Source organism: Carya illinoinensis, chromosome 3, assembly GCF_018687715.1.
Source record: "Carya illinoinensis cultivar Pawnee chromosome 3, C.illinoinensisPawnee_v1, whole genome shotgun sequence".
Taxonomy (NCBI): domain Eukaryota; kingdom Viridiplantae; phylum Streptophyta; class Magnoliopsida; order Fagales; family Juglandaceae; genus Carya; species Carya illinoinensis.
The window spans coordinates 3656588-3680381 of NC_056754.1; the positions used below are offsets into that span (position 1 = coordinate 3656588).

Below are 23794 nucleotides of genomic sequence, written 5' to 3' on the forward strand. Positions count from 1 at the left end.
TGAGTCATTCATCTGAAGTTTTCATATGATGTTTGGTAAAGCCTAATTTGTTGGTACTTCTTCTAGCTTTTGAAGTCGATATGTGCTTCAAAAGGGCACCCAGCTCATGGTATTGAGCATCATGCTTGGAGATGGGAATCTACATTCTACAAGCATGTTAAATCTTGTTCACCGAGCCGTTTCATTTTATTGTTAGAAAATACTTTAGACACAAAGAGATTACATAAAAATAGACCAACAAACTGATGTGATTTGATGTTGTACGTTAGATTAAAAAGTTACATTTATTAGAAAATAAAGAGAAACTGCTATAGATACAAAGAAATTAAATAAAGTAAACCCACAAACTGACATGGCTTCAGAGAAACCGTTAGATCTATTTTGTAATAAAAGTAATTTTTTAATCTAACGTACAACATCAAATTACATCAATTTGTTAAAAATGTAGTATATCAACAAATACGATTAAATTTAAGATAATAAAATCTAAGATAAAGAATGGCATGCCTTAGCCATAATTCATGAATCTAGATAATTAGGATTTAGGAGGTGATATAGAACTTCAATCAAGTTGCCTGAAAAGGAAAAGAAAAGGTTTGAATGATGATAGACGTGTCAAAAGGCATCCATAGAACAAAAAAATGGCAGCCTCATCATCTATTGCCACCTGAGTTTATGACTGGCAATCCAACTGGGGTACAGACAAGTTTCCTGAGATGGCAGGTGCATCCGTGGGATTGTCCTTTGTTGCATTTGTGGCCTTTGCCGTGAGCTCTCTCGTTTCTGCTTATACCCTTTGTAAAACCTCATAGTTAAAGACCATTGCCAGATCAGTATATTATACAGTCTTTAAAGTTCTAAAGATCATGTCTTTAGGACTGTTCATCCGGATTTCAGATCGGGTATTCGGGTATACCCATTCCGGAACCCGGATTCCAATCCCGGGCCGGAACCGATATACCTGGGTTATAACCCAGTCATCCGGGTTCCAGGCTGTATCCATTTTTTTGTTTTTGTTTTAATTAACTACAAAGACTATATACTATTAAATTTTGTTCAAGAAAAAATGTTGTAAAGCAATTTAAAAAAAAATAAAAATCTAAAGCCTATATCCTATTACATTTGAAAAGCTTATTTTTAAAATTTTTTTTTTATATAGAAAACTAATTATCTATTTTTTTTTTGGAGTGAGTGAGTTCAAAAAAAGTTTCCTTCTACGTTAAAAAAGTTTCCTTCTACGTAAAACTTTGCTCTGCTAGGGTTCCTCCTTCCTTAGTTGAATGGCGGCCATTGATGGCCAACCTCCTCCAGTTGGGCCTCCTCGTTCGTTCGTCGATCTCGTCTCGGCAGCACCACAACCTTTACCGGAGATGGTTATCCCTTTCTGTCAACCAAACACCATGGACGGAGAGCTATTTTTCTCCTTTTCATTGGAGGAGATTGATCGAACTGCCGAACCATTTCGGTTTTCAGTGGTTCTAAAATTTTTGAGGCAGCGTCCATCTTTAGACTCCATCAGAGCGTTCATCCGATGTCGTTGGGGCTTGTCCAGCGTTCCTGTAGTTTCTGCCATGCACAGACCGAGACATGCTTTTATACGTATGGCCAACAAGATTGATTTCAACAAGGCTATGTCAAGAGAATCATGCGATATAGATGGAGTTCCTTACCGCCCCTTTTCATGGAAGCCGGACTTTGATGAGGACTTTGAACCACCAACAGTCCTGGTATGGGTGTTTCTACCGGGTCTTCCACCAAATTTTTATCATGCATCCATGCTGAAAATGCTTACAGCGCCGATAGGGAGATTTATACGACGGGATAATTCGACGAAGTTGATTCCTCCAAAGAACCGATCTCTCATTTCTGGATTGGTCAGCCTGGGATGCCTAGGAGCAGGAAGCAGTTAGTGGAGTTTGAAACGTTACCTGCTTATTGTTCTTCTTGCCGTTGCCAAGGCCATAACCAGCGCACCTGTAGAAAAGGAAAGGAGCAGAAAAATAAGATGCATGGTGGAAAAATGTGGGTTATCAAAGAAGATAAAAATGATGATAAAAAAGACCATGATACGGGTAATACAACAAAGCATGATTCCGTGAATGCAGAAAAAAGTTTGGTCATAGTTGAAGGTGCAGAGATGGGAGATTCAGGGGTAGATAATCTACAAAAGAATCTGGATGTTGTAGTGACTGTGGCTAGAGGCGTTACTGATGGAATTGAACCGAAGGATAGTCTGGACGTTATGGAGGCGTCATGTTCAGGAATGAAAGAGATGCTGGGTTCGGGACTGATGATGAATCATAAAACTAATGGGTCTCAAGATAATGGGCCCGGAAATTTGTTGTTGATTGGGTAGAAGGAAATGGACTGTGCGATGATGGTGTTAGGCCAAGCTGAACCGATGGCTTTGAATCAGACTATGGACCTGGACCTGGAGGAGAATCAGCCCACCTTGACTCAGAATATGCAACTAGATTTGTTAAAAGACCAGGTTGGTATCATTTTAGAAAATGCCAATATTTATGTTAACAATGCGGGTGGTGTTGAAAATTCTTTGGGGAATGTGAATCCGGTTGAGTATGATTCTGTTATGCCTTTGATAGAGGGGCAATTTGGTTTGGTTAAAAATGTTGTTAGTGTTGAGGATGAATTGAGGGAAGAATCCCAATCCGATCATGAACCTGAAAGAGATAGGATGTATGAAGATATGAAAAAAGATTATACTACAGATTCGGATGGACCTAACAACAAGGGTGGTATGTTACAAAAAAGGAGTTCTACTAGGGTGGTTATCCGCCCATCCAAATTTAATTTATGATTAGTCCGATTATTTTTTGGAATATTAGAGGAGTTGGCACTTCTCATATGCGCTTGAAAAAACTCATAAAAAAGTTTAAGCCTAATATTGTTGCTTTGGCTGAGCCTTTTATGTTGGAGGAGAAAATTCCAAGATTTTTGGAAAGGTTTAGTTGTGACTCCTTTGTTTCTAATGAAAGGCATGGCGGGAAAATATGGTTGCTATGGAACTCTGTCGTCTCTGTTCAGTGGATTGTTGGTTCTAATCAATTCCTATATGTTAAAGTAGTAGAGAATGGGCATACTTATATTTTGACCATTGTCTATGCTAAGTGCAACCAGTTACAACGGAAGTTGCTCTGGGAGGAGCTAGGTGATAATGGCATTGGAGATCTTCCTTGGATTATTTATGGTGATTTCAATATTATTAGAGATGATTCAGAAAGGAGAGACGGTCATCCTCGACATTTTGAGGCTATGGAAGATTTCAACCTGTGGATTCAAACTTGCGGCATTCTAGACATGGCTTACAAAGGCTCTCGTATGACTTGGTGCAATAGTCAAAGCGGTTTGGCTTGCAGTTGGGCAAGGTTAGATAGATGTTTTATTGACTCTAATTTTCTTAACTTGTTTCCAAATGTGTTTTACCAGGTTTTGGCTCGGACTACTTCAGATCATTCCCCTTTAGTGATTCAGACAAGTGAGGATCCTTTCAGGTATGACCCTAGTCCTTTTCGTTTTCAGCATATGTGGACTGATCATGAGGATTTCCTTCGTATGGTTGGGGGGGTGTGGCAACAAGAGGTGTTTGGTTTGGGTCTTCAAAAGCTTTCCTATAAAATGAAACGGGTTAAAGTGGCCTTAAGAGAGTGGAATAATAATGTTTTTGGGAGGACTAATACTATTATTAATGATTTAGAAAATCGTATTGAATGGTTAGAAAATCGTTTTCAAGACAGATTCTCTGTAGAGGATGATAATGATCTTTTGATGGCTAAAATGGATCTTCATACTTGGAATAGTAGAGAGAACATGCGTCTTTCGCACATGGCCAAGAAAACTTGGCTGAATGATGGTGACCAAAATTCTAAAATTTTTCATGCTTATCTGAATGCCAAGAGTCATAATAGGGTAAAGGAAATGAAGCTAATGGATGATACTTGTCTGAACTCCCCTTTCAAAATTCATCAAGCTGCTGTTGATTATTTTACTCATTTTTTGGGTGTTCAAAACACTAGAGATTTGCCTTCTTTAACTCATTTGATATCTCCTGTGATCACTAATGATGAAAATCTTGTGTTTTGTAGTCTTCCTTCTATTGAGGAAGTTAAAGAGGCTCTTTTCAGTATCCCCATTGACAATAGCCCTGGGTCGGATGATTTTGGGTCTGGTTTTTTTAGGGTTGGTTGGGATTTGATTAAAGATGATTTATTGGAAGCCATTTATGATTTTTTTCAAAACCATTTGTTTCCTAGATATTTCACGGCTTCTTATATTGTCTTGATTCCCAAGGTGGATAATCCTAGTAGTTTTGATAAATTTAGACCTATTAGTCTTTGTTCGGTGGTGTATAAGATTTGTGCTAAAATTATGGTGGGTTGGATGACAAATTTGCTTAACAAGATGATTTCGCAGGAGTAAGGGGCTTTTATTCCTGGTCGGAGTATTTTTGATAATATTAGTCTTACCCAGGAGATGGTTCATTTGATTCACAAGAAATCTAATGGGGGTAATGTTTTAGTGAAACTTGACATGTCCAAGGCTTATGATAGGGTCGATTGGAATTTTTTGTTACATGTCTTGAAGGCTTTTGGTTTTTCTCCCAATGCTTGTGATCTTTTTAAATCTTGCATATCTACGACTTGGTTTTCAATTATGATGAATTGTACTTCCTTGGGCTTTTTTAAAAGTGAATGCGGGTTGAGGCAAGGCGATCCTCTCTGGCCCTATTTATTCATTATTATGCAGGAGGTGCTCTCTCGCTTACTTAGGAAGTCTTTTGAGAGTGGCAAAATTGGTCAGTTTTCTCAAGGCCGTGGCACCCCGCTATTTCTCATCTTATGTATGCGGATGATATTGTCATTTTTGCTAATGGTGGTAATAGATCCATGAGAAATTTGATGAAAGTCTTAACTCTTTATGAATCTTGGTCTGGTCAAATGCTTAGTAAAGAAAAGAGTGCTATTTATTTCTCAAAAAAAATCACTCATCGCCAGAAATCTTCTATTCTTTACACCACTGGTTTTTCTGAGGGTCTTTTCCCTTTTAATTATTTGGGCGTTCCTATTGTGGTGGGGAGACTCAAAGCTTGTGATTTTGGTGAGTTGATTGGTAAATTTAATAAGAAACTTGCAGGTTGGAAAATGAAAATGCTATCTGTTGGTGGTCGGATTATTCTTCTTAGACATGTCCTCTTGAGCATGGCTATTCATCTTATGGCGGTTTTAAATGTCCCTCATATTGTGCTCAGGACTTTGAATAGGATTATGAGTTCTTTCTTTTGGGGTGATTCTGCCGGTAAAGGAAAAAGAAAATGGGTTTCTTGGAAAAATATATGTATGCCAATTGAGGAAGGTGGTTTGGGTATTCGTGATTTTGCAGATATGCAAAAGGCTCTTCAAATGAAATTTGTTTGGCGTCTTTTTTCAGGTAAGTCTTTATGGGCTGATTTCTTTAGAGTTAAATATATGCGAAACAATCATTTATCTCTTCTGACGCCTACAAAGGGCACTCGGTTTTGGAAATCCATTGTTCATTGTATTCCGGATGTTTTAACTAATTCCAAATGGTTAGTGCGTGAAGGGAACATCTCCTTCTGGTTTGACAATTGGGATGATGGGGGTCCTCTTAGTACCCTGTATCCAGTTATTGAGCAGCCTCTTCTTAAAATTAAAGATTGTCGTATTGATAATAGATGGGATATCCCTTTATTGGAGAGGCTTGTGGGTTATCAAAAAGCCTCTGAATTGTATCAGTTTCTGGCTAGAAGGAAGGATGGACAAGATGTATTAATTTGGTTGAAGGATAGTGATGGAAAATTTTCGACCAGTAGTGCTTGGGATTGTATCCGGGTGAGAGCTGCTCCTTTACCTTGGGCTCAATGGATTTGGCACAACTCTCTTCCTAAGAAAATATCCATTATGATGTGGAATGCTTACAATAATTGTCTGAGTGTTGATGAAAAAATAAGGTTAGTTGGCATTCCTTTGGTTTCTAAGTGTGATTGTTGCCATGTGGGTCATATTGAGGGGTTGAATCACGTGCTTTGCACTGGTGATTTCGCTCGATGTATCTGGTGTATGGCTGCCAATCACGTTGGTGTGCAAATGGGTGTTTTTCCGGACTTGGAAGGAACATATTAATTTTTGGTTTCGTCGGGCAGGTAAGTCCTCTCAACTCCGCATTATTTTTGGTATTCTTCCTTCTATTATTTATTGGCATCTCTGGAATAGGCGATGCAAAGCTTGGTATGATAATAGGGCGGAATCAGTTGCTTCAGTTTGGCAGGCTATTAAACTTTGGATTCGTAAGCTCATGAACTTGAATATGAAAGTTTCTTATGTTTCTAATAAAGATGTTGATATTTTGAACAGATTGGATATTCCTGCGGTTTATCCGAAGCCTAAGATTGTTCGTGCGGTGAGATGGTCAAAACCCTTGCAGGGTTGGGTGAAACTAAACACTGATGGCAGTAGCTTGGAAAATCCTGGGCCAGCAGGTGCTGGGGGTATTATTCATGATAGCTCTGGTAGGCTTCGAGCAACGTTCTCTATTTTTCTAGGCCAGGGTTCTAATAATTTTGCTGAAATAAAAAGTTTGTTGGAGGGAGTTAGGAGGTGTGTTCAGTTAGGTTTTCCTCAGGTTCAGATTGAGACAGATTCTCAGCTTCTAGTTAATTGGATTACTAAAGGTGAGTGTAGTATTTGGTACCTTGAGGATTTTTGGGAGGAATTATTTGCTTATTTATCTTGCATGGAGTACCGTGTGAAGCATGTTTATCGTGAGGGTAATGCTGTGGCAGATTTTCTAGCCAAGAGAGGCTCTAGGGGTGTTGAGTCGGATTGGTATACGGATAATGATCACATGCCGAATCAGTTACGAGGTCTTCTCAGAATGGACAGAATTGGTCTTCCTTATTTGTGCATTTCATAGTTTTTGTCCCAGGTTTGTTTGCTCTTCTCACATCTTATAATTTGTGTCTTTTATTGTATGTGTTTTGTTTTTGCAGGTTGGTTTGGTTTTATGGGTTTTCTAGTTGAGTTTTTGTTCCTTATTTTTGGACCCTTTGTAATTTGTTGGCTTTATAGTTTTGGATTTTTTTGATGACTGGGATTTGTTTTTTGCTATTATTTGTAATTCCCAGGCATCTGAGATGTAACTACGGTTTTCCTAAGCCATAAGTGAGGGCTATCAATAAAATTGGGGTACCGTCCTCTTCTTAGAAAAAAAAAAAAAGAAAAAAAAAACTAATTATCTTTTTAACTAAATGCATCTAAAAAATAGAAATTCAGTATTTATAATATAAAATGCATGCATCACATAATACAACCCACTTCATATTACATTATTTGGTATTTAATTACATTACAAAATACAAAATTACAAGCCATTGTATTATCATTAGTTCAGTCAAAAAGAGCATTTGCACTATTTTACCAGATCCAGATCTCCTTCCCTGCTCCATTTGGATCTTCATAGTCAAAGTATCGACGCACCTAATGAACATCACATGAAACTTTTAGTTATATTCAATATAAAGTTCACTCAATATCCCACTCTTAGAGCACGACGATCATAATAATACTAATAATAATTTAAAGAAAAACTCTCAAATGGCAAACCATCCGACAATGATGTACAAGATCTTTACCTCGTTTCCAATTTAATAATATAATTTATATATATTATTGATAAAAAAAAGTAGCTCATCCAGTGGTAAACAATCAAAAGTATTTCACCAAAACAATGTCGACAAATGTAAAAGGCTACTGAGATGCTGCTAATCACAAAAAAAGTAGTCCCCCAAGAGAAGCGAGTCTATAGAAGGTTATTAAATATATTGGAAATAGGGAGTACATATGTTGTATGGTGAACTGGAACAAAAGTTAGCAGACCCATTATTCTCATCAATAGATTCAACACCATCACATAGCTAGCAATTTTAAATGGAAACATGGTTAATTGAAAAAGAGCCTTATGAATAAGCATCTTAAAAGTTTACTCATCACCGCCCAATGTATGCACAAATCTATTATAAAAGTTTAAAAATAGAGGATGGCAACATGCAACTAAGACTTACCACCAAAGTGGCCGAAGGACCGCATGCAACATGTGGAACCAAAACTAGTCTTGCTAATATATCCTCTGCCTAAAGCAAATTAACAGAAAATCCTGTTTTAATCTGAAAATTAGAAAAGGTGCTTTCTATAGCCGCAATTTCATCAAGATCAGTAATTCAGAGCACAACAAAGTGGTACTATTAGTAAATAATAGTTGTTGTTAAAGAACAAGATAACACCAACAGAAGGGCAAAGTTGTTACATTCCAATAGAAAAAAAAAAATAAGAGAAAACACTAGTGGATGTATGAAAAGGTAGCGAAAAGAGGTGAATTATGGGCTTTGCACCACAATTTTCTTGTCTTTGCAGCTATCCACATACGTTTTGAAGACTATAACTCCATTGTTTTTAAGGGCTTATACAACATATGAATTTTATGCTGCATAAAAAACGTATAACTAGAAGCTGCAATTCATTTGATGCATCCTTCTGAAACTCAAGATCTTGACAGCACCGGGAAGGCAAAGAACTTAAACTCATGGACTTCATAAATAGAAAAATGCTAGCACCGAAAACAAAAAACCCATATTCATATGTTCTTAAACTATGTTTTTTTGTTTGAAAAGTAGATCTCCACAAAATAATACAAGAAACTAATTTTCTAAGAACATCAAAGTCATTTATCAAATCTTCACGATTCAAAAAACAATCCAAAAAAAAAAAAAAACCCAAATACCATAGCACATCAAGGATTCTAACATCTACAAATAAATAGAAAATATAAAGCAAATTAGGGGATCAGATCTAATAGTAGATCTAGAACAAAAAAGCAAAAACAACTCAAAGCCACGTCTAGAGTAGATCTAAGAGTATTAGGGTTTCGGCACTCGGCAGAGGAAGGCTATGGTTTCGACACTTAACAATTCAAAACTCAAACCCATGATAGAAAATACCACACATGGTCGCGGAATCTTGAAGACGTGTGTGTGTGTGTGTGTGTGTGTGTGTGTGTGTGAGAGAGAGAGAGAGAGAGAGAGATGGAGACGACGGAGCAATGGAGGTGATGAAGACAATGACGCGAGAGAGAGATGGAGACGACAGAGCAACAGAGGTGATGAAGGCAGAGGAGGCTAGGGTTTTGGTGTGAGAGTGAGAGTGAGAGAGGACATCGACTCAAGTTGTAGAGAGAGAGAGAGAGAGAGAGATCTGGAGTGTGAATTCTGAGAATCTGAATTCTGAAGGATTTCCCTTTGAATTTTGGCCGTGTCGTTTTGATACGGGTTTAAAATAAAATCTCGAGTACCGGATGTTAAATTTGGATTTCGAATTAAAAATTCGGTACCCAGACAAGATAAAACCAGTTTTAATCATACGGGTACCGATCCAAATATATTTCGGGTCGGAATCCGTAACTGGAAACTTAGTTATCCAGGTTTCGGGCTGAGCTGGACAAAATCCAGTTTGGATGAACAACCCTACTTGTCTTTCTCCTTCCTGAATTGCTTGGATTAAAAATTGTTGAAAGGAGAGACTAATGCGAAAGAAACACTTCACAACTTTGTAAGAAAGTAGATGCTTGTGTTTCTCTTCTTAAGCCATGGATAATTATCACAGCCTTTCGATAAGCATATAATTTCTGCATGTAAGCCACCAATATTCCACCTTATGATAGTTTTTTTTAGATTAATGCTATATACAATCATAAAATGTGTAAGCGTCGTGCAGTCGTTTTGAAAGAGTAAGGTCTATTATTAAAAAAATATTATTTTTTTAATGTAAATTTAGTATTTATTCATTTTTTTTTAAAGTTATTATGTGGGATTTGTATAATCACAATTGTAATTATTATTTTTCTTTTTTTCAACGAATAGTCCAACGGCTTGGAAACTCTGTTTGCTAATGTAATCACAACAAAGAAGCTTTACATGCCGCAAGATTGTAGTATGGAGCTTATGTAGAGAATCATTTACGTTAACAAGGGGGAAAAATGGGCAAAAACAGTTGCAGATCAGGACTGCTAGCTAGAGGCCAGACCACTGCAATAAATTGGTGTTTAATTTAAAGCCATGCTTTCCATTCCCTAGCAAATATTTCACAAGTTCTCAACTTCCCATCACGATAGTCGAGTTTGTGAATGCATTAATACATAAAAATTGTTGAAGCTGACATGAATGTTCCAGTTAGCCTTGTAGTTGGGTGGCTTTCGGAACTCCATGTTCATGGATTAGGATCCATGCTGGGATAATCCATCTAGTTTGAATGATTTGGGTATGAAACTTTGGAACTAGAGACAATTAGATATCTTTGTGCGCATGGAGCGACTTCCACAATTATTGGATTTAATAGTTATGTTTAGATATTGAGTTGAATTGAATTCTCTATGAATAGTAATGAGTTGAGATAATTGATTGAATTTTGTAGAGTCTTCTTAAAATAAGTTTAGATATATTTAAATATTATAATAAGTTTAAATGTATTTATAAAAAGTCGATTGTAAGTTTTACGTGTAAAGAAATTTAATTAAATAATATTTAATGATTTAAAAATTATATATTTAAATGATAAGTTAGGCTAATTCAATTCCTATGAGCTCGACTGTTTCCATGATGCAAACGTAGCTTTAAATCAGACCAACTCAGATAAACTCCACTAGAAAGGACAGAATCTTGCATCCCATCATTTCATGGCTAGGTAAGAACTCATCTTTTTCGATTAGATCATGATAAACGTTTTTACTGTTGGAAATTTGGACCTCCAAATTCACCCCCCTAGGATCTACCCTTTGCAGGAATAACAAGAAAAATAGAGAAATAATAACAACACAAGAAATTTACGTGGAAACTCCAAAACAGGAGAAAAAACCACCAGACCCAAAGAAGAAAATTCACTATGTGAAAAATTGTTACAATCACACAATTTTTCTCCTCATCACACCCACAAAGCTATCCCACTAGTAAATCTTTAACTCTACACCTCTTCCCCTTTTACAAAAGGTTAATAGAGGAATTTAACTAAAGTCAAAAGTTACTGGATAAGCTTTCAACTGGTGCACTTAAACTAAGAGGCTAAGCCTCTTATCTATAACCTCAAAATTCTGCCTTTCACTTATTTCCCACCGGTGTGGGATTACATAAGTCACAAAATTCAACAATCTCCACCTTGTGACTTTGACTGGTCCCACAGCCAAACTTCACCTCAATAAAGATTTTCATAGCTTTCGCTATCATGCTTCACCATAAAAGCATATCCACTCAGAATAAACCAATTCCAAGCATTTCACTTCAGCCCATGTCGAAAATAACCTTGCTGAAAACTATGGTGTAACTTCCACGTTTGGCTCTCCTGGAAGTTCATCAGCCATCGACATGAATTTCCACCACACACCCTGCATCAATGCCAAACCAATGCCTGTGTGCAAACTTGTGGACCCGCTAATATTAACACATCCTCTATCATGGCAACTTTGGGAATTAGCGGCATGCCATGAGGATGTACATGTCTCTTTTTAAAGAGCAAAATCTTCCATGGAGAGAGACACAATATTAGCATCAATATCAGTATCTCCATTTATTGATTTGGAGCCACTTGCCAAACCTGCTCCAGCCCTTGGACAATTTTTCTTGACGTGCCCAGATTGTCCACACTCCCAGCAGACTATTTTTTTCTTCATGGAGTTCTTCATCTTCCCATTTCCAGCTGCTACCATCGCTAAGTTCTCAAGTGAAACATTACTTCCACTACTTATTCTTCTCTCTTCAAAAAAGATTTTACTGGTAACTTCTGAAAAAATTATTTTCTCCTTCCCATGTATCAAAATAGGTTTCATGTGCTCATAGGAAGGTGGAAGAGACCAGATGAGTCTCAAGGCTTGATCCTCATCATCAATTTTAACTCCAATAGCTTCTAGCTCAGCGACAATGCCATTGAGAACGCTTAAATGATCTGAAATAGTTGTACCTTCACTCATCCGCAGTGTATGAAACTGCTCGTTCAGGTACGCACGATTTGAGACGCCCTTTGTCTGATACAACTCTTCAAGTTTTTCCCAGAGTTCCTTTGCCGTAGATATTCCATGCACATTTGCAAGAACATTTTTGGCCAGGCACAGACGTATCGCACTTGCTGTTCTCAAATCCAGATCCTCCCAATCTTCGTCGCTCATTTTAGATCTGCTCCTTTCACCAGTCACACTAGTACCAGTGCTGACTTCAGGTGTTGGTCTGCCCTTCAATGCCTTGTGTAATCCTAATTGAATCAAGACATCCTTGACTTGTACTTGCCACAAGCCAAAATTGATTCTCCCATCAAATTTCTCCACCTCAAATTTGACAAGATTTGAAGGCCTACTTCCTGACATTACTTTGATGAATTTACTGTAGAAATGAATAGTACCTCACTAAGTCAGTTCCCAGGAAAGATTGGAGGGTCACACTGGACATACTTAAAATTTCCAATCTCCTAGACAGAACCTCCTTAGACTGTACGTATCCACACTACCACACCAAAGCTCCACCCCACAAAAAGAGCCTAGTGGCTCTGATACCAATTGTTGGGAATTTGGACCTCCAAATTCACCCCCCCTAGGATCTACCCTTTGCAGGAATAACAAGAAAAATAGAAAAATAATAATAACACAAGAAATTTACGTGGAAACTCCAAAACAGGAGAAAAAACCACTAGACCCAGAGAAGAAAATTTACTATGTGAAAAATTGTTACAATCACACAATTTTTCTCCTCATCACACCCACAAAGCTATCTCACTAGTAAATCTTTAACTCTACACCTCTTCCCTTTTTACAAAAGGTTAATAGAGGAGTTTAATTAAAGTCAAAAATTACTAGATAAGCTTTCAACTGGTGCACTTAAACTAAGAAGCTAAGCCTCTTATTTATAACCTCAAAATTCTGCCTCTCACTTATTTTCCACCAATGTGGGATTACATAAGTCACAAAATTTAACATTTACTACCAATTGCTGTAATGATGGCAGTTGCGCATCATTATCCCTTTGCCGGCCACTTGGGATCAATCAAATTTCATTTTTGGTGTTATCAATCCTACTTTTTTCTGGTCTTTGCGTGGGCTGCAATTTTAAATTTTATTAATTTTTGGCTTTTGCCTACACGATAAATTATTAAATATTTCATTTCAACTTTTTGAAATAATTCTGATTTTGACTAAATTTATAGTAGTATTTTTGTTTATTTACGTATTTAGTATTCATGCAATAATTTAATTTTTTTTATTTTTATAAAAACAAAATCATAATTTCGAATTTTTATACTATTTTAGTTCGATTTACGGTTTCGTAAAATAATTTTAAATTTTATTATTAATTAATAGTTTTTATTTTTATTTTTTGTGTATAGCATCTTTGTTCAATCTCACTCCCTAATCTCTGTTAAATGATCAAACCGGGAGAATAATCCTAGTTCTATCCGACGCCATCTACGCAATCCCGTGATGCTTATGACTCAAACGTATGACCTATTTTAATATGGGTGGTTATAGAGTTACTATCCATTTATTATTTACAAGATATTAGAAATTTTTTTATTTTTTATCATTTTTTAAATATTTTTTTTTAAATCTTTAGCCATTAAAAAAAATTAAACAAATAAATAATTTTACTAATAGTTACTTTCTTAACTATTAAATAAAATAAAAAATCAAAACCAAAATCAAATATAAAACAAATAGTATTATTTTCTTTTCAATATATAATACGTAGCACCAACCTACTATCGATGACATGAATCTAATCTGGGTTGTTACAAAAAAGAACGCCAACCACCGGGGGCCTCCCACATCTTCTATTAACTTCATTTAGATTCAAATCATCTTAATTTATCTTATCTCATTAATATAATTATTTTAAATTTTTACATAAAATATAATAAATAATTTAACTTTTTTAAATTCTAATTTAACGTTCTTAAATTTTAAATTAATAGTAATATTAAAAAATAATATTTTAATAATATTTTATTTAACTTTCATATTCTCATCTAATTTCTTAATCTAAAATTGCTGATTTTTTTTTATCAAGTCATGGCTGATTTAATAACATAAAAGATCTTTCTCACAAAAATTAGAATGTCATGCGATTTGGATAGTGAGATGAGATAGTTTTAAATTAATATTAAAAGTTAAATAAAATATTATTTTTTAATATTATTATTATTTTAAAATTTAAAAAATTAAATTAAAATTTAAAAAATAAATTATTTATTTATTTTTATATAAAAATTTTAAAAAATTATAATAATTAGATGAGATAACGATGGATGGATGGATTCTCAATCCAAGGCGTCTAATGTCCACACTTTCGTGAATTTAATATGAAAATGTGTCTACATGCATGTTTTTATTCCTGTCTATCCATACATATAAATAGCCGGCTCCACATTCATTGACATCTCAATTGTCTGATAGCCTCATCTCCTTCTTCCTAATTACCTGAAAGTACTCCCTCTGCACCAATGGCAGCCCCTTCATCTTTTACGATACCCTCCCACAACAAAGCTTGGGTCTACTCTGAATATGGAAGTGCTGTTGATGTTTTGAAACTTGACCCCAATGTTCCCGTCCCAGAAGTGAAGGACGACCAAGTGCTGGTCAAGGTTGCTGCTGCATCCCTTAATCCTGTCGATTCTAAGAGGATGCGTGGGTATATTAAGGCCACAGACTCCCCTTTACCCGTGAGATATCTTCCCATCTTTCTGATCTTATGCCGTTATGCAACTCTTTGCGTTTTCTTTCTCTCTGTTTTTTTTTTCCCCCCAAGATTTACCTAATGCATTTATGTCATTGAGCTTGATTTGTTCGAGGAGGAACATTTTTTTTTTCAAAGTAGGTAAATTGCACTTAAGCATTCAAAACCAAGGTATTTGCAATCCCTTTTAACCTTTTTTAATTTTATCAATCAATATCCAAGTTATATGATTCATGGTAATCTTTTCGAATAATTCTTTACAAATTTTGTTATATTTAATCTTAATTTTTACATGCTTGTTACATGATTTCAGAAAACAAACAAAAAAATGAGTATATAGTGGGACTTCGGAGGATAAGTTATTCAATTTAAACATAAGAAATATTGTGATTGACATGATAAAGTGAACATTACATCAACCATTCCTTGGTATCACTGCCTTAATATGCTCAGTGGCGAGGATTAATTGTACATCTTCAAAGTATTATATTTTATTGTTTTCTGTTGTTATTTCGTATAGACTGTTCCGGGATATGACATTGCTGGTGTGGTGGTGAAAGTGGGAAGCCGAGTAAAGAATTTCAAGGAGGGAGATGAAGTATATGGGGATATCAATGAGGTAGCTTTAGAGCAACCAAAAAGATTTGGATCTTTGGCCCAATACACTGCCGTGGAAGAGAGATTATTGTCTCTTAAACCCAATAGCCTAAGTTTTGTGGAGGCAGCTAGCCTTCCTCTGGCTATTGAGACTGCCTATGAAGGCCTTGAACGCACAGGATTTTCTGCTGGTAAATCCATCCTTGTTTTGGGAGGTGCTGGTGGAGTTGGGACACAGATTATTCAGGTATACATACACTCTTTCATATTCCATGCCAGAAATTCCTCATGCCAGCCATCCTACAAAATTAATCTTTTGGTCGTTGTTGCAATTTTTATGGTCATTTTACGTATCTCACAATCATCATTAATCTTTTATTAACCTTTATGGATTTAAAGTTACCCTCTTTCCGATCTTACAATCCTTTGTGTATTTGATCATTTCTGTGTGAGGCAGCTAGCAAAGCATGTTTTTGGTGCATCCAAGGTAGCAGCTACTGCAAGCACTGCGAAACTGGAACTGTTGAAGAGTCTGGGAGCTGATTGGGCGATTGATTATACCAAGGAGAAATTTGAAGACTTTCCTGAGAAATTTGACGTAGTATATGATGCAGTTGGTAAGACTCTGAGTTCCCTTGCTTATAAATAAGCATAAGTTAGACAATTCTGACTTCTGAGTGTCATTGCCTTGTGACGATAATCAACCTAAAACAAATTCGTGTCCATTTTGGTTCGACTGACACAAATGTCAATGGTTTTCTCATGATATTTTTTCTTGCCAATATAATTTGAGTTTTGTGTTCTAAAGATTACACATAAGATATTGAAGATTGATTTTAGTGTAAACAATAACAGGGCAGGTTGACAGGGCGGTCAAGGCGGTGAAAGAAGGTGGTCAGGTCGTGACAATAGTAGGTCCAGAAACTCCACCACCAGCAATCATATTTGTACTCACTTCTAAGGGTTCAATCTTAGAGAAGCTGAAACCTTACTTGGAGAGCGGGAAGGTGAAGCCGGTGATAGACCCGAAAAGCCCATTTCCATTTTCTAAGACTGTGGAAGCATTTTCCTATCTGGACACTAACAGAGCTACTGGAAAGGTGGTCGTGTATCCCTTCCCTTGATAGAAAACATGTCAGTTTCAGCAATATATGTAAAATTAGCAAGTCCTCGTCAATGCATTAGGACTAGTAATAAGGGAGTGTGGCTGTCCAATGCCATCCATAGTTATTGATTCTCTAATGCATATATGTTTATGGCTTGTGATGTTCAGCTTTTGCATCCCTACTGTGTCTTTCTAGTTGCTTGTTTTGTGTTGGGTTTTTTTGGTAATGAATAAGGAGGAGGAAAAGAACAATAAGAGTGTAAATTTGCTGTGAGTCGTTCATCTGAAGTTTTCAAATGATGTTTGTTAAAGCCTAATCTGTTGGTGCTGCTTCTAGCTTTTGAAGTGGATATGTGCTTGTGTTTAAGCAATATTTGGAGGCTGAGTATAAAGGGCACCCAGCTCGTGGTATTGAGCATTGTTTCAGCAATATCTGATTACATGACTTCTTGATGTAATACATTTTAAATGATTTCATATATAATTACTTAAAACGTCAATAAATATGATTGAAATAATAAACTCTATAATGAAGAATGGCGTTACTTATTCATAAAGCATGAATCTAGAAAATAATGATCAACGAGTTCACGTAGACCTTCGATTAAGGTGCCTGAAAAGGCAAAAGAAAAGCAAAATGGGCCTGTTCTCGCAGACCATCGCGTCCTACTTTCCGAAGCATATGGGAGTTGAGACTCCTGACAGCTAAGTGGGCTCAGACCGAAATAATAGAAGAAAAGCAAGCTGTGTGGGCCGGATTTTGTTTTTTAGGCCCGAACGACAGAAGAATGTCGTTTGCGGAGGACGACATCTACAACTAAACCGCAGGTGAGATATGTTGTTTTAGAACTGAAAACATGTCGTTGGCCAGGAATAAAAAAAACAATAGACATGGCCTAAAACATTGTCTTATAGTTAAGACAACAGCGTGCAGCTAAACCCCAGGTGCCAAAAGCATGCATGTAGCCTAAAATTAAAAACAATACGGAAAAGCATTTCCTTTTTATGTTCATGTAAAGAACAAGCTAGAAAATGATCGTGAATAAACGACAGAAAAAGGACATCATTGGATATGTTCTTGAAAGATGTCATGAGGAGGCCCATTAACATAAACGGCAGAAAATAAAGGATAAGGTTCTCTGTATGTAAGAGTTCAAGTTCCTGTGTGTAAGCTACATCCATGCATGAAAACTAGGCATTATAAGTATAATGCATCATGTCATGTTATTATAATATATTGATCGACGCGCATGAAGATCATGACTTAAGCGCGCGACAATATGCAAGCACGTTAACTTAAGGTTAATTTGAATAGTAAAAGTATTTCATCTCATGTCATTTCATCTCATTTTATCATTATAACTTTTTAAATTCTTACATAAAATATAAAAATTCTATATGCAATCATTTTTACGGATTTTTTAGGCACTCTATTAATGTGATTGATTGCATTATTTTTTTAATATAAAATAATTATTTTGATTAATCACAACATGCAGTGAAGTGCGTAAAGAATATGTAAAATTAGTGATTATATATAACATAACTCAATATTTTATTAAACTTTTAATTTTTATCTTAACTCATTTTATATCAACTCATTGTCTAAATGTTACCCTAATGTTCACAGATTTTTAACTTCTAATTTTGACAACTACTTGATGATCTGATGAGGCACGTAGTATGTACGTGCAATGAGAACTGATCCCCCGGGGCGATTCATGTAAATTAATTGATGGATGTCTAATTTGACTTCATTGACATAAAACATCATGTCTAGTGATCTATCTAGTTGAAGAAGAGTAATCATACGTACCCCACAATACATTTTACAATATTTTTTACATTAATACATATTATAAATTAAGAGTATATTTATAAAATGATATTATTTTTACAAGGTAGTTTATAAAAATATTTATTTTAAAATATTGTTATATATATAAAATATTGTGAAAAGTAACGTGATTATCAATTTTCTTTAGAGATCCTAGCTAGCTAGTTAGTTGAATAATATAAACGACAAAACATTAATTCCATTTTAATATTGTTACTCCTCTTAATTAATTAAGAATATAGATCATCTACACTCGATTCATGGATAGTTAATTTGAGTTCAGATAGATATTATTGATGCCGATCTTGATCGGTAACTTAATTAATTAGAAAAAATATAGTTGTAAGTACAATTGTGTACTAATTTGTGCATCAATATAATGCGATTGGTCAAAAAGCAGATTTTATTGAAAATAGTGTTAATTTAAATTTTAAGTATGAGTATTGGTACACAGATTAGTGCACGATTGTGCTTGTATATAGCAAAACTCAATTAATTAATGATCTGCTAATGATTTATTGAAGAGTTCTGACCTGCAGTAATGGTAATGATCAAGGTAGCTTGCATATTTTGGAAGTAGTACATGATGATATCTTCAATTCCCATAATATTTATGGTTATTTTCTAATTTTTTAGTCATATATATATAATGCATATTCAAGTATACAACTTCTTATAATATGATATTGGCTGGCCTGATCGTCTGAGTTCAATAAGCAGCATGAGTACTATCCCTGGCGAGTGGAATCCAAACACCAACAATAGTAATCTGATCTTGAGATTTCCAACATTTGTTCTGGGGTCATGATCAATGCCCTTTCAAAGTTGTTTCGGTTTTGTGGATCAGAAGCCAGCGGATAGTCCTCTAGTTTATGAACTTGGGATCTCATTCTGGTGTAAAGCCTCATTGTTGCTACACAATCCTCGTAAGGATCTTGTATCCCAGTTTGAATGTCATACCTGTAGATGTGGACGCTTATGAATTGATCAATACGCTCTTGAATTAACGAAAATTTGACTTGTAGTGAGACAAAAGAAATGAGGAGGAAATGATAATTGCTATTAGTTATGGTACTTGCCCAAGATATGCATGGGTTAAATACTTGAGTGAGTTGCTGCTCAGCTTGGTTGTTTTCATCAATGGAGGATATGTTGCAGTATCCCTGATGTTGTCAGAATTATTAAGATGTCAACAAATTAAATTCTTATCATAGATTGGTGTAATTTATTCAAACAATCTCTACAAATTATCCAAGAGTCCAAAGGGCAATAAAGAAGATCAAGATGAAGGTGGCATTGTGATTAATTTTAGATTGTTAAATCACCATTTGTCTAAAATGGAAACTGATGGAAATATATAGATTTAATTATATTTTAAAAAAATATTTTAGCCATAAAATAATTACAAAAAAATAATCCTATAAACTGACGTGATTTAATATAATTCGTCAGACTATAAAATTATTTTATTGTAAAGTAAATCTAATAGATCACATGAAGTCACGTCAGTTTATGAGAATACCATTATATATATAATTTCTTTATGGTTGTAGCAATTATAGGTGCTACCTAGCCTGCACCATGTGGGGGATGGCTTTTTAGCCCCGCCCCACACCCCCGATAGGCGGGAGTAGGGTCAAAGAGCCATTTGCCCTGCCGGGGCCTACACCAATCCATTGGGTCTAAAAAAAATATTTTTAGGTTTAAATTTATTTATTTATTTTACCCAAATTATAATATAATTTAAATTATAAATTAAAATTTATAAATATAAAAAGAATTTAAACTCATTAAAGTTATATTTTGGATGTAGTAAGTATCATATTGCTTAAATATTACTATTGTATTGCTTTGCCCTCTTATATAAAGGTTGTGAATACAATTTCATATTTTTAATAAATTATATATATCTATATACAATATATTTATATAAAAATATAAAAATATTTTTTGATATATGCGGAGTGGGGGCGGGTCTGCTGGGGTCATCCGGCCCCCCACCCCCACATGGGTAGTAAGTCTCATATTCTTAATACTTTTCTCACTTGTGGGCTAAATTCTCTTAATGAGTAAGTTCGGTATGTGAAATATTTAAATATAATAATATATGAATTCATTACTTATCCTAAGAATTTAAACTGATAAAAAGAAATAAATTTAATTATTTGTATTAGATTTTTAACTTACGTGTTCACGAAAATTAAGCTCCTTCCGGTCAAGGTTCCTTATATTTTCTAAGCTTACAAATATTGCTGTTGATAATTTGTTTTTAAAGGTTCCCAGAAGGAATTCACCTGATCATGATTGCTGGGTATTGAACCTGCAAACGGTCGAGGTCATGATTCAAACCATGACCCACCAGAATTCTGGCCCTTCCGCCTTTGGGTCGAATTTTCCACATTCGTTCCCCATTGCAGAGGAAATCTTGAATTTTCCTCTGCACTTGCCTAAGTGGCATTGCATCCCTTAAATATTCCGGACGAATGCCTGTTGTTTGATACCTATAAGTTTCATGAGAAGGGTTAACCTACTGCATATAATTCGCTATTTATTATAAATAGTTTGAAAATCACCGATATTAAGGATAAGTTTAGAAAGTGAGATGAAATAAAAATTTTGTTAATAGTAATAAAATAGTTTGTGAATAATATTGAGATAGTTTCATGACTTGAGTAATTTTTAGTCTTTGAGAAATGAAATGAAAAAAAAAAAAAAGTTAGAATAAAAAATATTATAAAATTAAAATATTGTTATAATATAGTTCTGTAATATTATTTTTGTTTAGGTATTTGAAAATGTTGTAATTATTTTTTATTTTTTATTTAAAAGTTTAGAAAAATTATAATAATTAGTTTGAAAATTTTGATTTTAGATTATATTTGGGATTAAAATGAGATAATATGCAATAAAATTAAATGAAAATTTTGTATCTCGTGTGAGCCCCAACCCTGCCCTAAGCTTTTGCAGACATATCGTAGTACCTGTAGCTTGTAACCGGAATTGGTGGCTTGACATAAGTATGGAAAATAATGTTTTCAGACTCATCAATCAGGCAGACCCTTGCACACATATCTAGGGAGCCATCACTGCCACCGCCAACCATTTTGCAGGCGAGTGCAACCACTTGTGGCCCTCTTGTTCCACCAGTATCAATAGTTAAATTGTCGCGAACGCCCAAGTTAGCGGCCAAGCTTGCAAGGAGGCCCTAGAAAACGAAATAGCATATTGTGTAAAAAGATATATTTCACAGGTGATCTAACAATTATATATTATGAAAGTTGTAAGGTCATTCATATATAAAGAAAGGAAAAAAAAAAAATTGAGAGGATTAATATATATTTAACAGCATCAACGCTCGAGAATTGGCATCTTTCTTGGTGACTCCCGCGAGCATTCGGGCTATCTAGGATAGCTAAGCAGAATCTGCATCCTCGAATGTTGAAAATATTTCTGCATTCTTGTTTTGGCGATAACCCTGAAAAAAGAAAGTATGATCAATACTACTACGGACTCTCGATTTATCCTAATTAATGAAATCGAGTTATTGGAGCTTCTGCTATATATGCTGGATAATTGCAGTACTTTACCTGTAAGATGTTCCCTTAAAGATTCAAAAGATCTGCAATGTTTCTTGCAGATTCCACAAATAGGTTCATGAACCGAGTGATATGAGGTCTTCATGTGTTCCACTAGGTGCTCAAATTTTTTGAATTGTCTGAAGCACGCTGCGCACTTGTTCCTGTTTTCAATAGTCATCAAGGCGGTACGTATATATTAGCAGTCAGGCGCATTTGGACGTTTGAAATGAAAAGCAAAGTTGAAATATCTATATCATATATAGAGCTAATCTAATTAGTTCAAGATAAATATATATGGTGCACTGCACGTGCGCTAGCTTGTCATGGGGAGAGAGAGAGAGAGAGAGAGAGAGAGAGAGAGAGAGCGCGCCTGAGCCTGAGGTTTTCTGATGACTCAGTTCTGTTGTCCATGATGGTTGCAAAAAATCAGTTGTGTCTATCTAGTAAGAAGAGTAGTGTAGACTTGAGGAAGAAGGTAGGGAAGTGAAGGTATTTATATTAGTCAGGGCCGGGAAGAAAGTACCCTCCAACTTGAGTGTAAGAATTATTCTGGAAGGCCATTCATGTTGCCTGGATTTTGGAGTTTCTTTCTTTCTCTGCCGCATGCAGTTGATCATCATGTGGTATCATCCTATCATATATTGAACATTCGTAGTGATCCAGATGCTTGGGGCCCACCGTTCAACCAGAATAGTTTTCTTGCCACCCGATTCCTCTCTCTCTCTCTCTCTGCGCGCACAGCCAAGATGCCTAGCTATAACTTTCCTTTCAGAGTATGGTTTCTGCCTGCCAAGGTGAATTCTGTATTTAATGACGTGACGTTCTACGCAGCATTTTCATCTGCTTTTATTAATGTTATTGAGGACTACAGTATTTGAGCAAAATGGAACAAAATAATGTTTCTTTTTCTATGCATGAAAGGCACATGAAGCAATATTTCAGCTGACAAATTAAAGTACCGATACTAAGGTTATTCTCTACTTTAAGGACACGAATCTACTTACTAAAAGAAGAAATAAAGTAACAAGAGTCTAGCTGGAACAGCAATATTATTTGTCCCTATGTTAGAGGTCATGTTCTGCGATCGCGAGTAAATAGTTCTACAAACGAATGGATCGGATTGAATTGAAAAATGTACAAATTATACCTTTCGTCTCCACTTTGTGAAAAATCGTTAGGATACCTGTGACTTGATTGGTGAAATAGAATCTCTCTTCAAACGTTCCTGTGTTTGATTTGCATTGAGACGTGGGAGACAGAATATTATATATTAATTGGAATATAGAAAATTTATATTTCCCATAATATTGTCATGAATTGTATTGAGTCACAAACACATACAAAGTCTAGCAATTTTAGCTCATGATTTGCTTTGTAGATCTCTTAGCGCCATCAGAGAGTATATATATATACGGCGCGTCCCAATTCCTAATTCCCGGGAGCCCTCGATTCCCCCTCCCCTCCTTTCTCCGTCGGGGGGCTGGCAATTGACTTGAGATACATGGAGAATGTCAGCAAGCTTGGACTGGGAAGAGCCGGGGCCAATTTTAGATTCGTTCTTGATCATGCTTTGATTAGGATATATATATCCGAAAGAAAAAGTTGCATATATATAAGAAGGGAACATTAATTTATCAATGATTCTGGTCCATGCATACTGCCACGATGACTATTATCATTGGCGTCAGTACTATTCGAATGTCAAACCAAAAACTAAAGAGAAGCTGTTCCTTTCACAGACAGTGATTTGCCGGGGAGATAATCACTGCATCTGCAAGCATGGGGGACCGGAATTTACGTATTCTTTCGTTTCAAAGGAGAGAAAATGGGACAAAATAAAAAGATCACTTCGATCCATGCTATATATGCTGGATATATGGTTGATG

The 23794-nt window shown here is 35.6% G+C and overlaps 1 protein-coding gene across 1 annotated transcript; it reads left to right on the forward strand.

Annotated features, from left to right (window-relative positions):
• The first annotated feature begins 14485 nt into the window (after positions 1-14485).
• LOC122302580 (2-methylene-furan-3-one reductase-like) lies at positions 14486-16810 on the forward strand. Its single transcript, XM_043113895.1, has 4 exons — positions 14486-14777; positions 15312-15635; positions 15846-16005; positions 16244-16810. Exons 1-4 carry the CDS (start codon positions 14559-14561, stop codon positions 16510-16512), a joined length of 972 nt encoding a protein of 323 aa, XP_042969829.1. The 5' UTR covers positions 14486-14558; the 3' UTR covers positions 16513-16810.
• Positions 16811-23794: the final 6984 nt, after the last annotated feature.